Source organism: Alexandromys fortis, unplaced genomic scaffold (assembly GCF_014885135.2).
Source record: "Alexandromys fortis isolate MF-2015 unplaced genomic scaffold, M_Fortis_MF-2015_v1.1 scaffold_42, whole genome shotgun sequence".
NCBI lineage: Eukaryota > Metazoa > Chordata > Mammalia > Rodentia > Cricetidae > Alexandromys > Alexandromys fortis.
In genome coordinates, this window is record NW_026067934.1 from 8181083 (window position 1) to 8204591 (window position 23509).

General features: G+C 39.2%; 1 protein-coding gene across 1 annotated transcript in view; it reads left to right on the forward strand.

Annotated features, from left to right (window-relative positions):
* Srbd1 (S1 RNA binding domain 1) overlaps positions 1-23509 on the forward strand; it is a 187476-nt gene that overhangs the window by 110913 nt on the left and 53054 nt on the right. Inside the window, exon 16 of the mRNA XM_050146070.1 lies at positions 984-1066. Within this exon, the coding sequence (XP_050002027.1) occupies positions 984-1066 (83 nt within the window). The remainder of the gene's footprint in view (positions 1-983; positions 1067-23509) is intronic.

The following is a 23509-nucleotide window of genomic DNA, read 5'->3' on the forward strand; positions in this document are numbered from 1 at the left end:
GAAATAATTACACGGAAACTGTATTCTTTCAAACACTGCCTGGCCCGGATAGTTCCAGTTCCTTATGGCTAGCTCTTACATATTGTTCTAACCCATTTCTAATATTCTGTGTAGCCCACGAGCTGGCTTACCAGGGAGGATCTTAACCTGCGTCTGTCTGGAACGGGAGAACCATGGCGACTCCTGACACAGCTTCTTTTTCCCAGCATTCTCCTCTGTCTACTCCGCCTACCTAATTTTCTATCCAATAAAATGGGCCAAGGCAGTTTCTTTATTAATAAGAAATCACTCCCACATCAAGTATACCCTACAGCCATATTTAAATCACCCAAATGTATTTACTAACGAGCATAGCATGGTTGCTTTTTAATATTCTAACATCCATTTATTATTAACATCCAATCTACTTTTAATAAGAATATTAGTTGTGTCATATTGGTAGCAATGTAAGATTATTTGAAGCAAATATCCCCATACTCTTTAAAGCAAGAAGCACCCTACTACCTAAGCTTTATTTAGAGAATGAAGAGATAATTTTATGAGAATAGGAGCAAAATGTTTTGTTTATTTTTCTTAATCTGTATTTCTTTCTGTGTGTGTCTTGATAATGCCTGGGGTCTTAGCCAGGTGTGGTGGCTCATATCTACAATCTCAGCATTTAGGAGGCTGAGGCAGGAGGATTATCATGGCATATAGTAAGTTCCAGGCCAGCCAAGGCCACAGAAGGAGACCTTGACTCAAAAATAATAAATAATGCCTGTAGTCCTGCTGATATAATTAGGTCTGAAATACTGCATTCATTCCTTTTTGCATAGGAAAAAGAGAGAACTTTGAAAATTAAATTGGAGGTGGGCACTAGAGGGATAGGTTAAGTATTTGTGTCATAAGGACATAACCTAAGTAATGATCTGAGTACTGTTTTTTACATTAAGTCATACTTGTTTTCTGATTCTGTTTTTTTTTTTTTTTTTTTTTTTTTTCAGTTTCCATAGCAAGGCGTGTTCAAGATCCATTAGCTGAGCTAGTGAAAATTGAGCCGAAGCACATTGGAGTCGGAATGTACCAGGTAAAGCAATGTGGATCATTTAATTTTTGAAATTTGGCAATAAAAAGAGTGTGCTTAAACCTGGCATTATATTTAACCATTACTGGAAGTAGATTTTCATTTTCAAAAGTTATACAGTTGATAGGAAGGTAATAAAAGTTTCAACTCTCAGGGAAAGAGACTACTTTCCTTTTTTTCTTGTCTTAATTATTTTGATCAGGTTTTAAAATTGTCCATAATCAGATTTAAAGACTTTGATAGCATTAAGCCAGGCATGGTGGTCTTTTTAACTTTGTTCTAAAAATGGAGGTACTGTGGACCATTGGGCTGTGTGGCTCTTTGTTTAAATCAGAATGAACTCTTGCTTGTTTCTGGTCTCCCAGGAGAAACCTCTGATATTTACTGCATTCATTTCAATTTGGTCATTATTAGTTTTCGATTTTGACCCAGAACAGTCTAAAGTCTTGCTCCAATAGTTGTTGCTCCAATGACATCATCATTGTGGTTTTTGTAGATACTGTATTTTCAAGTCTGGAGGTTGTATGTATGCACTGAATGATTGAGGACAGCAGTTAACCTTGACATAAGAATCATATAGAGAACATGGAGTCCAGGAGACTCGTGTAAAAACTATTCTCCTTTTTGTTGAAATTCTTTCCTACACTATTCCTATGATACGCACTTAAACTCCCAGCTACTCAGGAGGGTGAAGCAGGAAGAGTCCTTGCATTTTTAAATTCAAGCCCAGCCTGGCCAGTGTGCAAGACTAAGTAGTCCTTGTTGTTTGGTTTGGCTTTTTGATACAGAGTCTTACTGTAGCCTAGGATGGCCTGAAAGTCCATAAGTAGCCTAGGATGGTCTCTAAGTCTAGTCTACCTAGTAAACTAGAGAGCAGAGGAATGAACATAGAAAGGAAGGAGGCCAGACAGAGCAGGCATGCTTCTCCCTGCTTCCTGGTCACCGGGAGGTAGACCGCACTGCCTCACTATTCTTTCCCTGTCGTGATGTACTGAAATTTCGGAAACGTTGAGCCAAATGAATCTCTTTCCTTAAGTAGTTTTGCTCAGGTTTTATTCACAGTAATAAAAGTCTAACAAAAGATGTTTAACTGGGTTTGTTTGTTTGGGGATGATAGTCATTAAGGGATCACTAGGAATACCTGGTATCTAAGGAGTACCACCTCGTGTTTTTGTAACTTAAGCAGATGAAGTTTTGGAACACCTCAAGGTCAGAGAAAAGAGAGAAGTTTCAGATTTATGGAACCCAGGAAGCCTACCAAGTTTTTGACATTAAGGCTATCTTTAAGTCTTTAGTAGTAGAGGACTGACCTCCAGGTTGGAATTCAGACGTAGTCTTTAGTTTCAAAGAACCTTGAATTTATTCCAACAGCACTGAGAAATCACAGGCAAATTTTAATCAAGATAATGGTATGATTTGTTCAGTCTGGTGAGAACGAATGAGACAAGGAAAAGCAGGACAACTAATTAAAGTAGCTGATAACTGGCCCATGTGAGTGATGGTGCTCGGACAACACTGGTGGCAGTTAATGTAGAAAGGAGTGTTTTGTGGGGACTACGTGGTAGGTAGGGGAAGAGATATTGTTAGGGATTTTCTCAAAGAGGTGTACTGTTACATGTTTTATGCCTTGGTACAGAAACTTTATGGGTAAAGATCATTAGTTCCACCTTGAACATGTTGGTTTGAGATGCCTAGGAGATATCCAAGTTGAGTCTACTTCTCTGAGACTAAGGGAAGTAGCCATGCTAATTCAGGGTGCACATAGTTGAACAGATAATGAAAAGAAGACCGACGCACTGAGTTCTTTAACTGCACTATCACCCCAGTTGTCGACACCCTACATTCCAGGAGATGGCAGAAAAGATGCACGTGAGTCTGTACCCAGGGAAATGCATATTTCTGTGAATAGCTGCAAAAATAAGGAGTCCCATCTGTGGGTGGAACTCAGGAATTTCTAAAAGATATTAAGCATGAATAATAGTGTATTTAATATAATAATAATAATAATAAAATAGAAAAGGCCTGGTGGACCTATAGCCCAAAACACACACAAGTCATTAGTTAACACAAAAGCTTGAAGCCAGATGATATATTAGGGAAATTATTTACCATAAATTTATATGTATTGTATGATAGTTACATATTTTATTGTTAAGAATTTAGATTATTTCTTTGTTGATTTGTAAGCATTTATGTGTTTGTTTATTTGGAACATTTACAGAAAATATATAAAGAGCCTGCCCATGGCATGTCATCATTAAAAAAAGTTCAGGCTTTTGAGGCACATAAACGTGCAAGTGCCTATTACCCCAGATGCTTGGATAATTAATAAGAATTCAATACTTCCCTAAGTACCACACCAAGACCTTGTCTCAACTACAACAACAACAAAACTCACTAAGTTTTATTTACATGAGAAATCACTCTTAATGTGATGTTTTCAAGTTACACAGAGTTGGTAGTGCAGCAGTAAACTGGTCTCAGAATGCAGCTGTGAGCTTCTGTGGAAGAAGACAGTACCTGGCAGGCTGGATAGGATGAGAGATTTTTAAGATTTTCTATAATGAATATATTTTATTTTAACTAATATGTATTTTGCTTTAAAATACATATTTATTTCTATATCTCAGCATATGGACCATGTAATGCTAAGACTTCATACTGTGTAAATCAAAAATCATAGTAGGACTGACTTTCTTTTTCATTTGGGTCCACTTTGTGATTTTGATGTAAATTTTATCCCGACTTAAAACACAAGAATGGCCAGATAAACATGGCTGACTGAGAAAATGAAAGGTGTTCACAGAAAGTTAGATGAAATAGCAGAAACTCCAGTGGTATTTCAATGGAAACTGAAATGCTTTTGGTTTAATGGCAGCTAAAATCCTTGCGGCAGTGCTCCAGTTCTTGTCTGAGAAAATGAGGAGAGTTGATTTTAAAAACACATGCCTGTCATTATTTCTGGAGAGCAAGACAGCCAGTGTGGTCGAATGACAGCATATCCTTGATTGACCCCTAAAGACTTTGCTGGAAAGTGGCTTGGTTTGACTCCCAAGAAAACACTCCCGGGCGAGAGCAGGATGACGCAGGGCTGCCTGGGTTGGGCTGTGTGGGATGTGGGGAATGATGGCTTAACTTGGCCTTGTCATACCCCGAGTTTAAGTTTAAATAAGTTCCATTTACTGGTTCTTTGTTTCTCCTTGGGACTATGTTCTTGCACTTTTCCCACTCATTAGCACCTGCATTTGGTAAAGTGTGTGTCTGGTGAAATAGCAAGGACTCAGAACAGCCCTCTGTCCTCTGTTTACCTCTCTGTTTGATCATTGTGCTGTTATAGAATGGGATGGTTGTGCAAACCACCCTTGTTCCTCACTCCTGAGAATAGCGAAGAGCACAGTAAAAGGAAAATCACCTAGCCATAGCGCTGCAGTCCTTCTAGTAGAACCTCACAGATAGCAGTTTGCACTTCTCCTCTCCTCTGTGGGATCAATTGTGGCTAAAAACAAAGAGGTAAATCAAAACAAAACAGCTCTTTCATGAAGAATGTACTCGACACTTCCAGTTTAACCTGCTGGCCTGCTAGGTGTCATTTTGTTTAGGTCTATAAAGGTAAGGCTTCTCATCTTTTTGGTGTCATTTGCTTAGACTTTTGTTTTTTCAAGACAGGGTTTCTCTATGTAACAATCCTAACTGTCCTGGAACTAGTTCTTGTGGACCAGGCTGGCCTCAAACTCAAGAGATCCGCCTTCCTCTGCCTCCCCCCAGTGCTGGGATTAAAGGCGTGCACCACCACCACCCAGCTTGCTTAGATATTTTTAAACACATTTGAACTACTGAGTAATGTGTCATTATAGAGTGAGACTCTTCTGAGTCCACCCATAGTTGTCTGGGTGACTTGCTTAGATTGGTACTGTTATTATTAGCAGTGATAACTAAGGCAAAGGTGAAACAGAACACTTCCCAAGCCAAGGCATTGGCCACTTTGCTGACTGGTTTGTGTCAGCTTGACAAAAATCCATAGTTATCTGTGAAAAGGAACTTCAACTGAGAAAATGCCTCACTTGCTGGGCGGTGGTGACACATGCCTTTAATCCCAGCACTTGGGAGGCAGAGGCAGGCGGATCTCTGTGAGTTCGAGGTCAGCCTGGTCTAGAAGAGCTAGTTTCAGGACAGGAACCAAAAGCTATGGAGAAACTCTGTCTCGAAAAGTAAAAAATAAATAAATAAATAAAAATTAAAAAAAAAAGAAAGAAAGAAAAGAAAAGAAAATGCCTCACTTGGCCTGGACTGTAGGCAAGTTTTCTTGATTAATAATTGATGTAGGAGAGCCCAGCTTACTGAGGCAGGGGCACCCCTGGGCAGGTAGGTGGTCCTGGGCTCTGTCACAGAGCAGGCTGAGTAAGCAGCGCTCTTCTGTGGTCTCTGCTTCAGTTACTACCTCCAGGTTTCTGCCTTGGCTCCCCAATAATATATCGTAACCTCTAAGCCAAATAAACACTCTTATTCCCATGTTGCTTTTGGTTACGGTCTTTACCACAGCAATAGAAACCTAAACTAAGGCAGCCACCTAGGTAAATTCTGCCAAAATGATTTTGTAGTCACCTCCCTTGACTAAGCAGGATACATACTGTCCTGCCCACGAAGTTAGGAAAGACATTTAAGAGTCTAGTAGTCAGAGCTTTCCTTGCTGTGAACTAACTGAATATAAACAAGTAATTGACCTTGACAAACAGTGTGAGCCAAACTCTTATGTTATAATTTGTTAAAAATTACCCAGATTTTCAATTTTAAAAATTTTCTCTTGGGACTGGAGAGAAGGCTTAGCGGTTAAAAGCACTGGCTGCTCTTACAGGGGTCCTCAGTTCAATTCCCAGCAACCATTTGGTGGCTCACAACCATCTGTAGTGGGATCTAATGCCCTCTTCTGGCATAAAGGCATCCCTGCAGTCATATATAAAAATTATCTCCTGGGTTGTTTTCTTACACCTGGGTAAATTAAGCTTCCTGCACTGAAATATTAGCTTCAGTTTCTTTTTCAGACTTTGTATAATACCCAAGTACCCTGGTGTAAAATGTTAGTTTTATTTGAGTACAAGTAATACTTTGAGTTAATAGGGACATATCTAATTTCCTTTATCTGGTATTTGTTTGCCCTTTGCATGTCATTAACTTTGGTAGTAAAACCACATTTATGTCAATTTCTACTTCTTCCAACTTTTATATATTAACATTTAAATCCATCATGAGTTATAAAACTTTAAGGTATTAAGTGTTTAAAAACTAGTTAACATGAGTATTGAAAAAAAGTCATATTAAAACATGATCATAAAGGGAAAGATTAGACTACATCTGAATCTAAAATGTTTTCTGGATCAGAAAACAATTAGACAGGCCACATACAGGGAGAACATTGAGAATCCTGTGCATTCCTTGTAGGTGTATAGTTTGTGCCGCCTTTTAGAGTGCTATTAGAAATCAGTAAAGTTGGGGGTGGGTTCAACTCTGACTTTCTGTTGCTGGAAGTGCATAGCCTAGAAAAGTCCCCTCATGTTGGTGCAAGGAGTTTCTTAAACACTATTTACAGTGGTGAAAATGTGCAGTCATGTGTCCTTTATCTAATATGGTATAGTTACACTGTTCAGTGTTGTATGCAGTGAAGTGACCCAGTGAGAGCTCCCCACTGGGAGATGGGTGAGTTATGGCGTGTGTATAGGGGCATACAGCTGATGCGAAGCTGAAACATCGCCAACTGCACTGCCATTTGTGGCTAGTCATGTATAAATACAGAAGGACAAGCACAGGAGCATACGTCTATAGCTGCTTTGAAAGAAGCGTGGAGGGGGAAGTAGGGAGGCATACCAGGAGGGTGTGCACGCTCTCTTCCACTGTGTTGGACTCTAGAACATTGCTTAAATACATCATATTATTAAAAATAGGCAAAAAAAAAAAATGGGTCAAATGCTAAATATGCCCTAACTTGGGAACTCTGACTTTCAGTCAGTTTTTAAATTCTCCTATGTTTATGTCTAAATGTGTGAGAGTTTAGATGATTTTTTAAAAATATATAAACAGAAAAAGAAAATTTCATTTTTCAGTGAAAAATAAAAAAATGCTATCATAGGTTGTATTTGTTTCCCTAGTGCTAATATTGATGTTTTTGTTTGAGACCTAATCTTGAACAGAATTCAATAGTCTTTAGAACTTGCTTTGATACTGTCTTGAGAACATGTTCTCACAAACACTATCTTCTGTGAATTTCATGATGAAGCATCATTCTTCTGCTCCTTGGTAACTGTAGAGCTCTTGCCCGGCCATTCTGTTAAGATTCATTTACAGGGCCGCTGATGGCGTTCTTCAGAGTGCTGTTCATATCTGACCACACGTCCCGTACTCTTAGCTTTACAGCACTTCCCCTTTTGCTTACTCTGAAGTAGTCTGAACTAGAAAGCCTAAGGTTGAGCTGAGCAGGAAAGCTTAGAAAAGAATAACCCAGTTCAGACCACACCCCTCAGAGCTTTTATTGTGCTTGGTCTGGGTTGGGCCTCACATGGCAACAGGTTTTGTGACTCTAGTATCCAGGCCCTATGAGATCCTCAGAAGCTACTTAGTATTGCCTTAGAATGGTTTATAGTGCACATTTTTGTGCCCTTTTAAGAGCTATGGGATAGGACATTTGGAGGGGAACGAGCCTTTACAGCCTGTTTTGTCAGCTTAAGTGTAAGGAGCCCTGGTCTCTAATACTTTTTATCTTGGATATGCTGATCCCCGTGGAGGTCTTGTTACAATCAAGATTCTGGGTCAGTGGACCTGGGGTGGACAATGAGATTCTGTGTTTCTAGAAAGCACCCAGATTATAGGAAATAACATGCTCAGAACCTCCCAGGCCCCACCTGAGGTGCTACTGATCCAGAATAGGATTGTCATAAGGCGTCTAGTGTCTTGACTGCACATTACAGAGTCTGTGATGTAGCAGGGTAATCGGGAATTCTTGTCAGGTAAGCCAAGCATTGAAAGAAGCAAATATCAATATTATATGAACCGTCACAAGGAGTAAATGGGATTAAGATATGCCTTTCATGTTTAAAATGCAGAAAGGAAGAGATAGGGAAGGATTTACTGAGAATAACGTTCAAATTAAAGAAGACTTTCTGGTGCACTGCTATACACAGGGAGACCACCGAAAACAGTTGTGTGCCACACACTTTGGAGCAAGGGGTTCTGAGTGCTTTTACCATAAACAACTGATGTTTGAAGAGATAGATATAGTTAATCTGGTTAAAAATAGTATAATATATACAAAGATCAGGCATATGTATTCATTACATGTACTTCATTAATATGTATATTTTTATGTATTGGCAAATAACTTTTCAAAATGTAAGATTAATATAAAGAAAAATGGCGACCATAACAAGAATAGTTGGCCTAGCGAAGAGAAGGAAATCAGCGGTGAATTAAGGACTGAAGGAGAAATGTACATGAGAGAGACACGTTTATAGATCTTTGAAGAAGGTCAGAACTAGGATATTTTTTTTTGGCTTGGATAGCTTTTTATTCTTTAGTTATTAAATTGATCCTCTTTATGTTCCCTGTATACATTGATCAGAGATATGTGCTACCGGCATTTTCTTTCTAGGAAGGGTGCCAGCCATCGAGCTTCTCTTGATATTTTTGGAAAGCAAAATCTTTTGCATTTCAGTGATAGGTTTTTAAAAGAGGCCTTATCCAGTCTCAAGACACAGACATATCCTGCGTTTTCTTCTCCAGTTCTTTTTTTTTTTTTTGCTTTTTATTTTTTTTCCTTTCGTCTTTATTTATTTGTTTATTTATTTATTTATTAAAGATTTCTGTCTCTTCCCCACCGCCGCCTCCCCTTTCCCTCCCCCTCCCCCAACCAAGTCCCCCTCCCTCGTCAGCCCAAAGAGCAATCAGGGTTCCCTGCCCTGTGGGAAGTCCAAGGACCACCCACCTCCATCCAGGTCTAGAACTAGGATATTTTTAAGTATGAGTTGGAGGTTAAGGAGGGCGGAAGCTGAATAAATGAGGGGACACATCCACAGAGGAGAAGCCTATGCAAGGAAATGGACATGAAGAGCTGGAGAAGCTCATGGTTGTGTCTGGTAAAAGAGATTGAACCCAGGGTGTCACACATGCTAGGCAAATGTTTTACTGTCCACAGCCATTTACACACACACACAGGCACATTCATGCGCACGCGCGCGCGCGCGCGCGCACACACACACACAGACACAGACACAGACACATGCATGCACACATGATACATTTTATGAAACTCCACTCAGGCAAATATATTGAAAAATCTTTGTTTTACTTTAGTATTTATTTATTTATTTATTTATTTATTTTTCTTTATATTCATTTTACAAATTAGTTCAGTTCTTTGACTGTAGAGGTCTACTTCTGTAGCTTGATCCATTTTCCATGAGAGAATTGACTGCCAAAGGAATGTGGGGGAGGGCATAGGTGTGCGTATGTATGTGCATGCATGTAGGTGTTTCAGCCATAGCGTTTTCATCTCTGAGTATTGTTGCTCGTTTCATTAAATGATTACTGTAAACTCTTTAAGATGACATGGTTTTAGTATTTCATAAACAGCCTTCCTGTCTCACACCCCATTTTAGTAAGTTACTTTGGGCATATTCCTTTTCTTTTAGAGCCTTGTTTATTCAGACCTTAATGACCTGAAGATGTGTTGTCTTACTCACCTATGGTCTACTCTGATTTTCAGCTTTGCTGCTTTTCTCCCACTGAGGATTGCAAGCCTTTGAATTTAGTTCATAGTAGGTGGCTGGCCTTGTGAAAGCTTTGTTTACATGCTTCTAAATGTGATTTGTTCCAAAGCTGAGGTAGTGAACGACTAATTCCACATTGTTTTGTCTCCTTGTATAATGGTACTTTATGCCCAGTACATGGAGGCAATACTAATTAACCTTTTAAGAAATTAATTCCTTCTTTACTAAATCTGCCATTTACTCAGTAATCTGAGGTCATAAAATGTCTTCTGAAGATGTGTTATAGCATTGTTTTCCTATGGTGAATTTCAGTTAAAATAGGCTATTGAAAAGTGTGGAAGCAGAGGAAGCCCTGAGTGCGTGTGAAGTCCTGAGTGAATGTGTGTTGCTGACATGAGCCAGGCATACCGAGGACCCTACCCTCAGATCATGGGGAAAGTGGCCAAGCTATCCCTTGGAGTGAAGCACAGAGGGAAATGGCAAAACCTTTCTTTTTGGTCCATGTGTGGGTGTTGATAGTGTGCTGAAAATGGCCACCATAGCTTCCAGATGTTTACAGATTGAAGACTGCTCCTCAACAGAGTTTGCCCTTGATTAGACAAACCTGTCCCCTTGATCCAGCTGCTTACCATAAACCCCACCTCCCTGTTTTCTGTATGTGACGGCCACCCCTCGCTCAGTGTATGCAGTAGTCTCACCTCTGTTCATCTCTACATAAACACGCTAAGCTCCCAGGATGCCAAGTCGTCTTCGTCATCAGAGAAGCCAGATCACCTGTTCCCAATTTTCCTGTCTCTCTGTCTTTTCCGCATTTTCTCATTGCCCCCAACCAGACCAAGTCCCCATAGGCTGAGTGAGAAATCTTAGGAAGGTTGTGTGTGCTTTTCTCTGTTGTTAGTTAGCCCGAGAATCTTACTGGGACAAGGGAGAATTGATTTGCATTGCCCAGCGCCTCTGTTTTCTCTTGTCCTGGAGAATAACTGGGGAAGGAAGGATTGCTGTTGATGAGAGAACTAAGGTCACACGTGTCTCTTCTTTCTTCCCCTCTGAATTATGTATTTGTCTTCACAGAAGTAATTCTTACAGGACAGGTGGGAGAATGCTGCGCTAGTGTCGGAAATCAGCAATCAGTGTTGCTACGGACCATTGCCTAGTGTGTGTTTATCAGAGATTCCTTCATTCCAGTGCGATTCATTGGGATAGGATCTTTGCTTTAAAGCAAAACTAGCTATCAGAATAGAAGTTTATTGACTCTCTTAATCGATTCTAAAAAGTTTTTAATATGTTATTATTATTCTATTGGTTGGATATGGACAAATAGTATATATAGTACACTATATATATATATATATACACTCACTGTGTATATCATACTATGTTTGTACATACATACATGCATTGAACAGCTAAAAGAGTGCTCTAAAAGAGGCAAAGGCAGGCGGATCTTGATGAGTTCAAGACCAGCAGCCTGGCCTACAAGAGCTAGTTCCAGGACAGGCTCCAAACCTACAGAGAAACTGTCACCAAAAAAAAAAAAAAAAGAAAGAAAGAAACTCTAAAAATGTTCAGTTTGAGTATTTATATAGATATGATTATGTCTGAGTTACTGGAATATCATGGAGAATCTTGAATACAATTTTTATCTTAGTCAAAAACTATCTGCAATATAATAAATATTATTCACAAGGTTGTAGTTGAGAGGCTATGGTACAGCACTATATATATCTCACATGTGGAATGTCCTGCATTAAATTCCCAGCACCTTAGAGGGATGTTGAAAACCCAAGGACTGTAAGATTATAAATTGTATTAATGACTGAGAAAGAAGAGAAAATGTGCAAATATTAAAAAGGCCACTTCTGAACTGAGCATGTAAAAGTGTGTATTTTGAATGTTTGGTATCTGGTACATTCAAAAACATTAATCATAACTTTGTATGTGGAAAGCTATTAGTTACGGTCCTTAAAAGAACAGCACTGGTAATTATAATTGAGATCCTGTTACATTTTGCATCCAAAAGAAGGCATCATCAGTAGCATAGTGACAACACGCATTAAATCCATGTTCCAATAGAGACGACTTGGATGTAGACGGGTTAGATGATCCTGAACCCTGTGTCTGCAAAGTGATTATAATGTGACACAGTGCAGGAGAGCGGGCCACACTGATATTAGCATGTGTTCACCAGTGGCATGCGACACTACCAGATCCTTCTTTCTACAGTTGCATTGCAGTGTCTTTCTAGAGTCATAGAGCGGAATCTAAAGGAGCGAAAAATAAATCAATCCCAGAAGACGATATGAATTTATGAAAGTTTTCTTTCCCTCTCAACTGTTCTTAATATTTAATACCATTTGCTAGGAATTATAGAGAATTCTCTTTTCAGTCCTCGGGAAGAAAAGCATCTGTTGCCTGACATTTTAGAAAACAGCTTTGCTTGGGGGCGAGAGTGCTACTTGCTTGGTGCTGCAGGACACTGTTCACCAGGGTAAGATGTATTCTGTGATAACCAAGGGCAGACATGTAAGTTGTTTGTTGCACAGTTGTAAAATTGCATGCTTTCAGATGTGTAATTGAAAGAGTCTCTCTTGATATGTCCAAGTCTTTTGTTTGATTATTTATTTGGAATAAATGGGCCCAGAAGGTATGAGTAGAGTTAGGTTTTGTTGGAGGGGCAAAGACTTTCTGAGGCACGATGTGCAAGTGAGTGTTTTTAACTCTCAGAGGTGTGATTATGTCATAACAGCCATAACCTCTGGGCTTGCTTTATTACTTTTATTAAAACAAATCTGTATGGGGGTGCTGTGTATATTTTGGTGATGAAGGAAATGAGGTGGTTAATTTATTATGTGAACAGCACTTTCAACTAACCGCAGCATGATTCACTGAGGGTGCAGTGGAAAAGCCCAGCTCTGCAGACATGTCTGCTGTTTGATTTGTGAACCTTAACTTTCAACACCAGAGCGTGAAGTTTATCTACAAAACAATTCTTTCTTTTTTTCTGTAATATTTTTTGTCTAATTTTAACCTTGAAATTTTCCTTCATTTTATTGTGAGCACTTACTGAATCTAAACCAAACAGTCCTTGCCAATGACCTCAAGGGGAAGGTGGGGCTGAGAATCTATGTGTGGAGCCATTAGGAAAGTGGGTAACATAGCTTCATGGTTTCTAAGCCCCTGTATGTACTTCAGAAGAGGTCTTGATGGAATAAATTGACACCTCCAGGCTTCAATAAATGAAGATAGAACCAGACAAGGGTGGGGGAAAGTCAGGCGTCAGATGTCTTCCCCTTCGTGTGCCGTGTCCGCACACAACTAACTACCCTGGAAGAGTCTCCTCAGGAGCTCCTGACAAGTGTGTATTTGTGGCTGGAGGGTGGTTGTGGGAGGAGCTGAGAACCTTGCACCACACAGAAGTGTGTGTACTACAGAGTGAGGTCGGAAGGGAACCTAAGCATCTGACTAGCTCACGGTGCATATAAAGCTCCTGTTGTATACTCATAAGCAGCCGGAGAGTGGCTGGGAAGGCTGTTTTCATTGGAACTGAGCCATGCCCAGCATAATCTGCTGATGTGAACCTGCCTAGAAGGTGAGTGAAAATAGGTCATCTTTCCAGAGCACCTTTTGAAAGACTCTTTCACTTTCCAGATTTGCCAGTAGCACTCATTTATAGACCAAAAATTAGAAATCAGCCAGACATTGTATTGACAAGAAAAATGAAGGCTTTTAATATCTGAGACATCACCAGATTTCATGAAGTAAGAATAACAATCCCTTTTCTAGTTCGTCTTTTCTTTGGGAACTAGAGACCACACTCCTCCTCGTCAGAGTCCTAAATTTACTTCAGAAATGATCACTCCATAACATACTTTCTGGAAAGGGCTGGCGATGGCAGGAGAAACTTGGTTTGTGGAGTTTGAAGCATTTAGAGGGCAGTGTGGGCTGCAGCATCTGTGAGCATGGATGGGAAGGGTGGCACTGGGCAGATCTCTCAGTCATCACAGCCAAGCGTTCCAGTGACCAGGTGCTCAGATATGGCAGGCTGCTTTAGATTTCCTCAGCAGTAATGGTAGAATTTCTAACTATGGTAGAAATTAACGTTAGAAGAAGTTGGTTAGTAGGCCAGCTTGTTTTAGCCATACTAACTGGGTCTCTCCAACTCCATGTCTTCTCACTGGTAGAAGAAAACCATTTGGACAAACAGTCTGGGAAGAGACACTGTTGGACAGTATGTGACCTAGAAAAAGTGGGCTTCTCTTCATAATGGTTTTTTTTTTTTTGCTACATACTAGAAGATTGAGATTTAATAATTATTCTTGAGAGCTGCTTTTTAAATCTGGTAGTCTTATTTTTCTAGATACCCACAACTCAGTGCAGAATTTCACAGCTGTTTCTAAACCCTGGTCCTGGAGAAAGCTTGATCCCTAGTGCGTCTTTAGTCTTTCACCTTGCCTTGCTCTGTCTGCTTGCTTTAGTGTGTGTCTTTGTACTTCTGATAGGCTACAAGAAGCTTCCTGAGTGGTTTGTCCCCTAGTCCTTCGTTCCCACTTTCCCACCACCCCCACTTTCATATGGTTTGACATACAGCCAGGCTTTTTAAAAAAGTAATCCAACCATTATTTATAACTTGAAATTTACAGAGATATGCGATAACAAATTTAGGCAACTTTTTAGTTTTTCATATACAAATTTGTGGATGTGTTAACAAAAGTTAGTAGCATTAACTGCACCCAGGCCTGGTGTTGGCAGCAGGATGCGGACCATGTCCAGTCAAGTCTGTTCCATGAGCTTGACCTGCAATAAATGTCACTTTGCAATTGAGAGAGTGACAAGAGGGAAACATTTTTGTGGGAAATGTTAAATTTACCATTAAGTTTGTAAAAGGAAATTTGAATTCTAGGTTAAAATTCTTAGTTAATCATTGTATTGGGGCACAAAACTATGTTCTCTGAACTATGCCCATCTTTGCAGTCGAATAGCTACAATTCAGGGTGTGTTTAATCAAAGTTTCCCTGAAAGCTAAAATTCTTACCCAGACAAAGCCTGTCTTAAACTTAAATTACACAAACATTCTCATGGCACCATCCTCATTTTAGCGCGGTTCAGTGAGGAGAACTCAGCCTCAGGGCATCACGGCTTTACCTTGCCACGTCTCCTTGGGAAAATAATTTCACTTCATGCTCTTTTGGAAAATAAGGATACCTATATGTTTTCTAGAAAAATGTTTAAAACACAAAGAAAAATAGACATGAAAGTGCCTGAAGGTTAAGCTGTGGAAGTGCTTTTGTTTCTTAGGAGACATTAAATAAATTCCATATACTTCAGAATTCTGTAGCCTTTGTTGTTGTAGTTAAAGTTTGTTTTATTCCAAGTATTTATTCATATGCTAAGCTTATCAAGTAGTCATCAGATTATTTAATGTCAGGGTCGCTCAGTTCATACTGGCACATATAAACATGTTCATTCCTGTCTGCCAAAGGCAAGGAGGGCAGAAGAAGCGGTAGGAGAAACTTCCAGAACAAAGGACCAGACTGGCAGCCTTGCTATGGTCATAATCCAGGAATGAGGAAGTGAGGCCTGAGCTGCCTCTCACCAGTAGTAATGACAGAGTGTCTTGCACAGCGAGAGACAGGCGTTTGGAGTTGACTTGGGGCATGCACGTGAGACTTCTGTTAGTGATTAACTAGAGACGTTTATCCAAGTCTATAGTGCTTTACTTGTTATCTGTGCACATCTGATTCTTCTGTTGTGGTTCATATCCAGTGTTTAAGTTGATTCACTTTTCTGGAGGTGGGCGTAGAAGAGAGTAGAATGCTTAAAAGCAAACATAGCCACTACAACAGAAACAAGCTCCCTCCTTCCCTGGGACCCACGATCTGCCTATGTGTTGGCAATAAAAAGCAGCTGTTTGTTTGTTGACAGCCTGCCTGTCCTCTCCCATAATCAAACTGTTTCTAATCATGTAATTACTGGCTCTTTACTGTTTGAGGCTTGTTGCAGATTTTAGTTGGTTGCATAACGTTTGCCAAACGTCATCGTTTAGATAAAAAATTAGTGATTCTCCCGTAGTCATCCTACTGAAGTATGACTGTGAGTTGTAATAAAAGAAAGATGCCTGAAGAAACTTCTGAGGTACATTTTAAACTGAAGGGAATGCAGAGGGACTTTTCATGCATGTTTTCCGAGAGTATTGGTGGTGGTGGGTCTCAATGTAATTCTTCTTGAGGACCCATCGCCCATCTGAAAGGCATTCTGGTTTCTGCTTCCATGAATGTAGTTAGTCTGCACACATGCAGACAGTAGGAAAAGTTTGTTCTGATCCAGAAGGCCACCCTTGGATGCCCGCTATCTTTTTGACATTTTCCCCTAGAACACTGTTCTGATGGGAAAGCCAGGAATGAAGGAAATGAAGTTAAATCAAAGTTCTTCGCATCTGCAATGATGGTTCAGCCTCCAGGGCAGCCTTACCGGCTGAAAAGAACCTAAATGAGCCTCTTACTGTAGAGAGGCTTCCAGGCCAGTTTACAAACAGATTCTTGGCTCTGTACTGCAGAGAGTCCTGTTTAAATGAGGAAGCTCTGTGCTCTAGCAAGAGAAGTCAGAAAGGTGAGCTGCCGCTGCTGCTCCAGTTCGTTTCAGTCACATCTCTAGGTGTGACGCTGTTCTTGGAGAGGAGGGTGCTTTAGAAAATCCCCTCTGAGCTGCAGAGTAGTCTGCTTGTGCTTCCTAAGACTGTCTTTCGTTGCTCTGCTGTTGGCTTGATACATTTGAAATTACAATGGAATTTAAAATACCTGTAGTAGAATTCTCCCTCTGGTCCTAAAGTTATTATATAAATTAATTATTCTCTGTATAAATGTGTAATTTAAAAGCTGCAGTGGATAGTAATTCTGTTTGTGAGAGACTGACTAGGAAGAGGAATGTTAGTTTAAATTGTGTGAAAAGTCAAATTTTGAAGTACATATTTTATAGTATATATTTTCATCATGTTCTTGCTGTATCTTTCATCTAAAGTTCACTCTCTTCTAAAAGTGTAAGTCATAAAGATACTTTTACTTTCAAAGTGTTGGTCAAAGTCTTCCTCTTGCCTAGTCAAATGAGTCCAGTCCTTAATGGGAACTAGATTAAAGTGATGTCACCAGGTCCCTGGTGACAGTTAATACTTGGGGGTCATTACCAGAATATGACATGTTCTGATTTTGTGAGCTGTGTGACACCAAGAAAATGGCATTTTTAAAGCTGCTTTTAAACCATTTAATTACAGTTAATATCAGCATTTGATCCTTATCTTAAACTCTAGCTATATACCACTAGGTTGGAATTCAAAACCCAGAGATCAATCCTACCTGGTTCCAGCAGTAGGAGGTGGTATAGGCTTTCTCCTGCATGCGGCTGCGCCCGTGGTGTTGCGTCCTTCGCCCAGACCTGTTGCGCTAGTAGCTCACATTCAGGTGCACAGTTCAGGCAAATCAGTCACAGATGATCCGTTTAAAGGCGCTTTACTGCTTGGATGTCAGGGGGAGAAAATTCAGTTGTAATTTTGAGAACTTCATCCCCAAATCATTTAATGCTGTATTTCATTTCAGCTGCTCAAGTGTAGGTGGATAAACATAAGTCTGTTATAAATAAAATGTGTTCAGATCCCGAGTCTAATGGCCTTCTTGAGGGAATGACAGTGTGCTCGGGGACATCCCAGGATAGTATTTTACCTTCTTATTTCATTTTCTTTTTTAGATGTTACTGTCTGGTAATGCTTTCTCTAAAACTAAAAATCCATTAGTATCAAGCCATTAAAAAATACTGGCTTATTATCCAGTGATTAACATCTGTGGCCTTTATTTATGAATCAGATTCATAAATGTATACATTTTTTCTGTCAGTCATTGTATAGAATTTCAATTTTGCTCTGCTTTCCATTACATACCATGAATTATATGAAATTAATTTAATCGCTACTACAAACAGAAATTGAATGTGCCCTAATCCAGAGTTACGTTGTTTGCTTTTACAACTGTAAGTCATAAGTAATTAATTTTCTCTGGAAAATTAATTCACTTACCATTCCCAGTAGCATCATGTGTTGACACAGGGTTCTAGGTAGTTTAATTTTTTTTTCAGCATGCTGGCCTCAACTTTAGAAGACCTTAAATGAAAACAAATTAAAATTTACTCAAGTGAATATAATTTGGGCTTCTTTAAAATAAGTGTTGTTGATGTCACCCAGGTGATGATTCAAAACTGTACTCAAACTTTGTAGAATCTACACTAGTATATTAACACATTTGAGACACTGTATCTTTGAGAAGCTGTTTATACGATGGTAGTCATTAGCATGTTCCAAACAAACATTTTCCAGGACTGCCTTATTAGACAGTTCAGTATTTGGGAATGTTTGACTGTCATTTGCTGAGCACAACAGATCTAGAAACTTATTTGTTGGAGGCTTTGGCCAATTAGACTAGCTGACTGTCCTGTCTGCATCTCAAAGAGCTTATTTCCGAGCTCTTTCTACCTCCAGCTTCACTTGGTGGAGATCTGGCGAGCGTTTCTTAGAACATGAGAGATGCCCCGTGAACACCCAGGTAATTGTGCCGCTGCTGACTGTGCTGCTCTGGTTCTTTCGTGCTTTCCTCCCGCTTCTCAGTAAGGCAGTGTGGAAAATGAAAGGAGCAAACGTCTTCCAGCTGAAGGAATTAAGGTCCACATACTGCTGCTTATATTTTGGGAACTCAGAAAATATGAATAAACCAAATTTAGCTTTCTTTTGCGTTTGCCAGAAGGTTATTTAGTAAGGTGACTTTTTTCCCCCGGTTCGTAGAACTCTATAAAACGTATATTGTTTATACCTCTGTTTGTATTTATTTAAGTCACTAAGGTGAACTCCAGTGATGGTGGCAGTGTTACATTTTAACAAGTGGGGGCTTATTTCATAAATGTGCCTTTGTGGCTGTGGCTTTAAGAAGGCAAGAGGTTCGCCGTGGCGTGCTCTCTATGCCTTTTGGAAGAGAATTGGCCGTTTAGTTTCAGGATAAAAGAAGCCTGAGAATACAGAATCAGCTCTGTTACTTGTTCCTTCTGCTCAGTGTCGTCCAGCTCTTTGCCCTGTGCAGTGTCCTGGGAGATGGTTTGCTTCCTACTCTATGGGGACGCGACAGAGGAGTCCCTTTCCCTGGGTTCCTTTTCTGCTTTCAGAAGTAGGAGTGTGGCTTTCTTCTTTATCATCTTCAGACATGATGAGAACCCTTTTTATGTCAAGTCAAAGGCATGTCTGTGCTCTGACCCAAGTACAGATGGTTGCATGGTCATGCCATTGAAGAGAGTGATCTCTCACGGATAACTAAAGTAGGAAGTAAGGATAATAATTATTCTAAAACTTTGTCTCTCTCTCCCTACCACGTACCTACAGTGTGGTTATGTGTGCGTGTTTTGTAATAATGTATGCATTTTTATGCTCTTTCTGAAATGCCCTTTATTCTGAAACGAATCAAACACATTTGCTTTATCTCATTTTGAAGTTTGAAAATATTGATTAACAAACATTTTTTATATTCATAACATAGTTTCAGAAAATTAAATTCAAATGAGAGGAGTTTGTTTAATTTTTCAAAAAAATAGGTATTTTTAGAGAAGTATTAATTTTAATGTAAACTAAAGCAGTAGGGGATTATGTGTACAAACAAATCTCCAGAGTGTGGAAATATAAGGTGCTGAATTTGAGCTATATATGTTTACCTAAAATTGACAAATAGAAAGCTTATATAAAAGTTAGAATTCAAGAAACAAAATTCAGAGAAGCAAAATTCACTTTTTTTTTTTGTTCAGGTTAGAATAGAAAAAAGCAAGACTTTATCGTAGAAATATAAGTTCTTAAATTTTTTATATCATTACCATGGCACAGTTTTGTAACTTGGTAAATAACAGTTATAAACATGTCAAAATTGTGATGTGTGTCCCACCTGGACAGATAATTGAATATCGTGCAGATGTTTGGGATCTTTGTGCAGAATCTGTCTTCAGTTTGATCAGTTATACTTTTTTTTTGGTCCAGAAGCAGAATGTAAATAACTATAACCGTCCTGAAATTGCCCCCTAAAGTGTGGTAGAGGTGAGTTCTGCAGACCCTTGTCAGAGATGCTGTTGATGTTTTATAACGTGCAACTGTTCAGTGGGCCCGGCCAAATGACACTGAGCGGGAAGTTAATTTGTCCTTAAAGAAAACTGCACAACTATCCATTTGCTTTCTGTTCCATGTTGTTCTTTCAAAAGACCGAATTTAAATACGTTTTTACTTCTACTCACAAAAGTAATAATTAAATTAAGGTGATACATCGGAAGGTAAAATGGCAATTTGCCACCACCTAAGATTAACAACGAAAGTCTCCAGCTTCTTCAAACAGAATCATGCTCCTGTGATTAGCTCATATGACCTGGATTCTACACAGTAACAATGGGACAAACTGTGTTACACGTTGACTTTTACTAGATGCTCAAATCAAATCACCAACAAGGGAGGCAGTCCTGTGCTGAAATATCCCACTGTTGTGTGCCTGTTAAGACTGCCTGCCAACCTGTGGTGCAGAAGATAGCTGGCCTAGATAGGCTTTTGTGCCTGCAGCGTCATTTGTGGTTTGGGACCATCTTCCATCTGATATATGAAAACATGTTTCAAAAGGCTGTGTTTATTTAAGAAGGTGGGATAGTTTAAAAACTTCCCCCGGGTGACTTTGAAGTAAACTAGAGATTTGTTCATTGCAGTGGGCGAGCCGTCACATTTGCTCCCCTAAAGCCGTGTAGCAGAAAGTGCGAGGACTGGAACCCTTAGATTATGCCCTGTCTCTGGACTGTTTTATATTCTAAGTAATGTAGAAATTTTTTTTCTCTATTATAATATTTGAAGAATAAGTTTTTAGTTGTGATTTTTCATAAATCAGACTTTCAAAGTAGAACTTCTTCCCAAACTTCACCACTAACTTTGATTTGTGTAAATTTTTAGGATAAAGGAACACTAGCTAGTTAAGAACCCCACACACACATTTTTAAACTTAATCCTTGTGAAATCTATAGAGCCCTCAAGTGTGGGGTTTGCCTTTTTCCTCTCTGATCATATAAACAGAATGGAGGTTAATATACACGCCAGTTCCTCTCCTGTGCTGATTAAAGAAATGTATTGTTTGTTAGTAGCGAAGTTGAACTTACTTTAACATTGTTGTAGACTGTGTATGCTGTAATATAGAAAATAACTTGAGCAATATGGAATGAAATAGATTATTCTGTCTGGTAAGGGTACTTAACTCAGGGCCACCAAGGAGCTTGGTCATGATTGACAAGCATCTAGTGGAGTCTTTTCTTTTTCTTCCTCTTTTCCCCCCTTAGCAATGTTGAAGTCAGTCAAAGTATATATACAAAGCTGGGTGAATACCAGTTTCCCCAGTACAGGGCTGTTTTTTTCAGGAGGTCTAACTCAAACCAGATGTTTTGCCTAGATCTAGAGTTTGTGGCTGCCAAGTATCTCATCAGAGGTCAGAGTTCTGGGCTCTGGGCCCTGCTAGAATTCCTTCACAAATTGCTATTCGGTGAGGTTTTAATCCTAATGGAAAGAATAATGTGCTTGTAAAATCTGCAGTTATTACAAACACAGTATACATATTGTGAACTTCAAATGACTACATATTTCACTCCCATAAACAGGGACTGCAGATGGATGCCCAGTACGATAGCTTTAGACATTCTAACTAAAACCTAGCATACAGTTTATGCCACGTTAGCCATTTGTATTTGTAATATCCTAGTGACAGCAATGCCCGTGTCTGGATGACACTGGGAACAAACTCCTGCTCGCCACCATGACCAGTTTTCTTTCTTTCTTTTTTTTTAACAAGTTCTACTTATCCCGGTGTTTGAACACACAGGAATTCAGAGCTCTCAGAGATAAATATTAGATATTCTTGCAGGAAGATCTGGGAATGTGGCAGTGGTGGGTGAGAAGTTCTCCAGGTAACAAAGAAGGCTCCGCCTTTCAAGATGCAGGGATCCGTGTTGAGAAACATGTCTGTTGATATCAAATGCATTTGCTCAGATTTCTTTAAAATGGTGAATGTAATTGTGACTCTTGGGAAAAAAGAGAGATTAGTGAGATTTATCAATATTGTATATTTGATACTGTAGATATTATTAAGTGCTTATTTAGGGGGCTCTGTTGTCCTGACCATAAGCCCAGGAGAAATTCTGAGGTACCTAGAGTGTGAAACCCAAGAATCCCTATTTGGCTAGTTGATAAGTGTGTTAATTAGACTAGACCTACTAAAATTAAATCTGCTGTTGAGGTAAATGTGGCCAGTTTTTTGTGTTGATAATAGAGTAGAAGTTTAAATTTGCAAAAAAAAAAAAAATTAGAAAATTGAAATAAGTGACAAATTCTAGTGTCTTTGAATTTTGGCATACCATACAAAAGCATCTTTTGGTCCCAACAGTTTGTAGTATTTATTTGGAGACCCTATTCTAATTTCCTTCAGTTTTTGTATTTAAGTGACACCAATACAGGATGTACATAACTACAGCTCAAAAAGGTTCTCAAGTCTTGGAAATAAATAAAAGCAGTTAATTCAGGGGCTTGTAGAATTCTGGTAGGATATGTGCAGAAGGGTAGTGCTTTTAAACTACCAGTCTTGTTTTGTGTCTATAAAGGAAAATTACCATTGATGCCAGCTCAACTGCACAGACTGGCCATTCAATTGGTGTTGGGAGGGGTCACCATCCCTATGAACTGACTGCCCTAATTGCTGCCAGCAAATGAAGGAAAAAAAAATGTTGAAGTGTGATACAAAGAGATTTTGTTTGGAAGATCTGTAATCTATCAATTTCTTTAAAAAAAAAATTTCTCCCTCCCCTTTTCTTCTCTCCCACTCTTCCCAGCTTTCCATACTCATCTGTGCTACATGTACATGCATATTTCTCTCTCTCTCTTTCTCGCCTGTGTGTGCGTGTGTGTGTGTGCGTGCGTGTGCGTGTGTGCACACGCTGGAGAACAAACCAAGGGCTTGAACTAACAAGGCATAGATACTACCATTAGGCTCCCTTTCCTACTCTAAATATTATTTTCTGACTGATCTTTTATCGTTGAATACCTCTGAAGATACATGATTGGCAGATCTTCCACCTAACCATATTTCCTGTTGTACATTTAGAACTTGTCCTTTAGATTTTTCTGTGTTATGTAGTAGCCTACAAGAGGATCTTTCTTGAAGACAGGTTTAGTATTGATTTGATTTATGATGTTTTTTGTTGTCTTTGATATTAAATGCAGTAAAATAATGTGTTTTTAATCCTGATTTTTATGTTTATAAGCCTCAGTTAGTAGATTTTCCTTAAGAAAACCAGGGGATACCATCATCTATTTCTGTAAACAAGTAGAGAATAAATGTCAAAACTTAAGTCTACAGTTCATTCTATGTGGCATTCAACTGTAATTTAAAACAGTCTGAGACTATGATCATGTAATGAGAAACAAACAATTTCATATTAATGAGAACCCATTTGCCAATAATTCTGTCATTTGTAACTTGAATCAGTCATCACCCCTGCAAATAACCCTTTCAAGACATTATTTACAATTTTGTCCTCTGCTTTCTGTCCTTGATGTTGTGAAAATGGCTGTCTACTGTTACAGGAATGAAAAGAGATCCCATTCAAACAA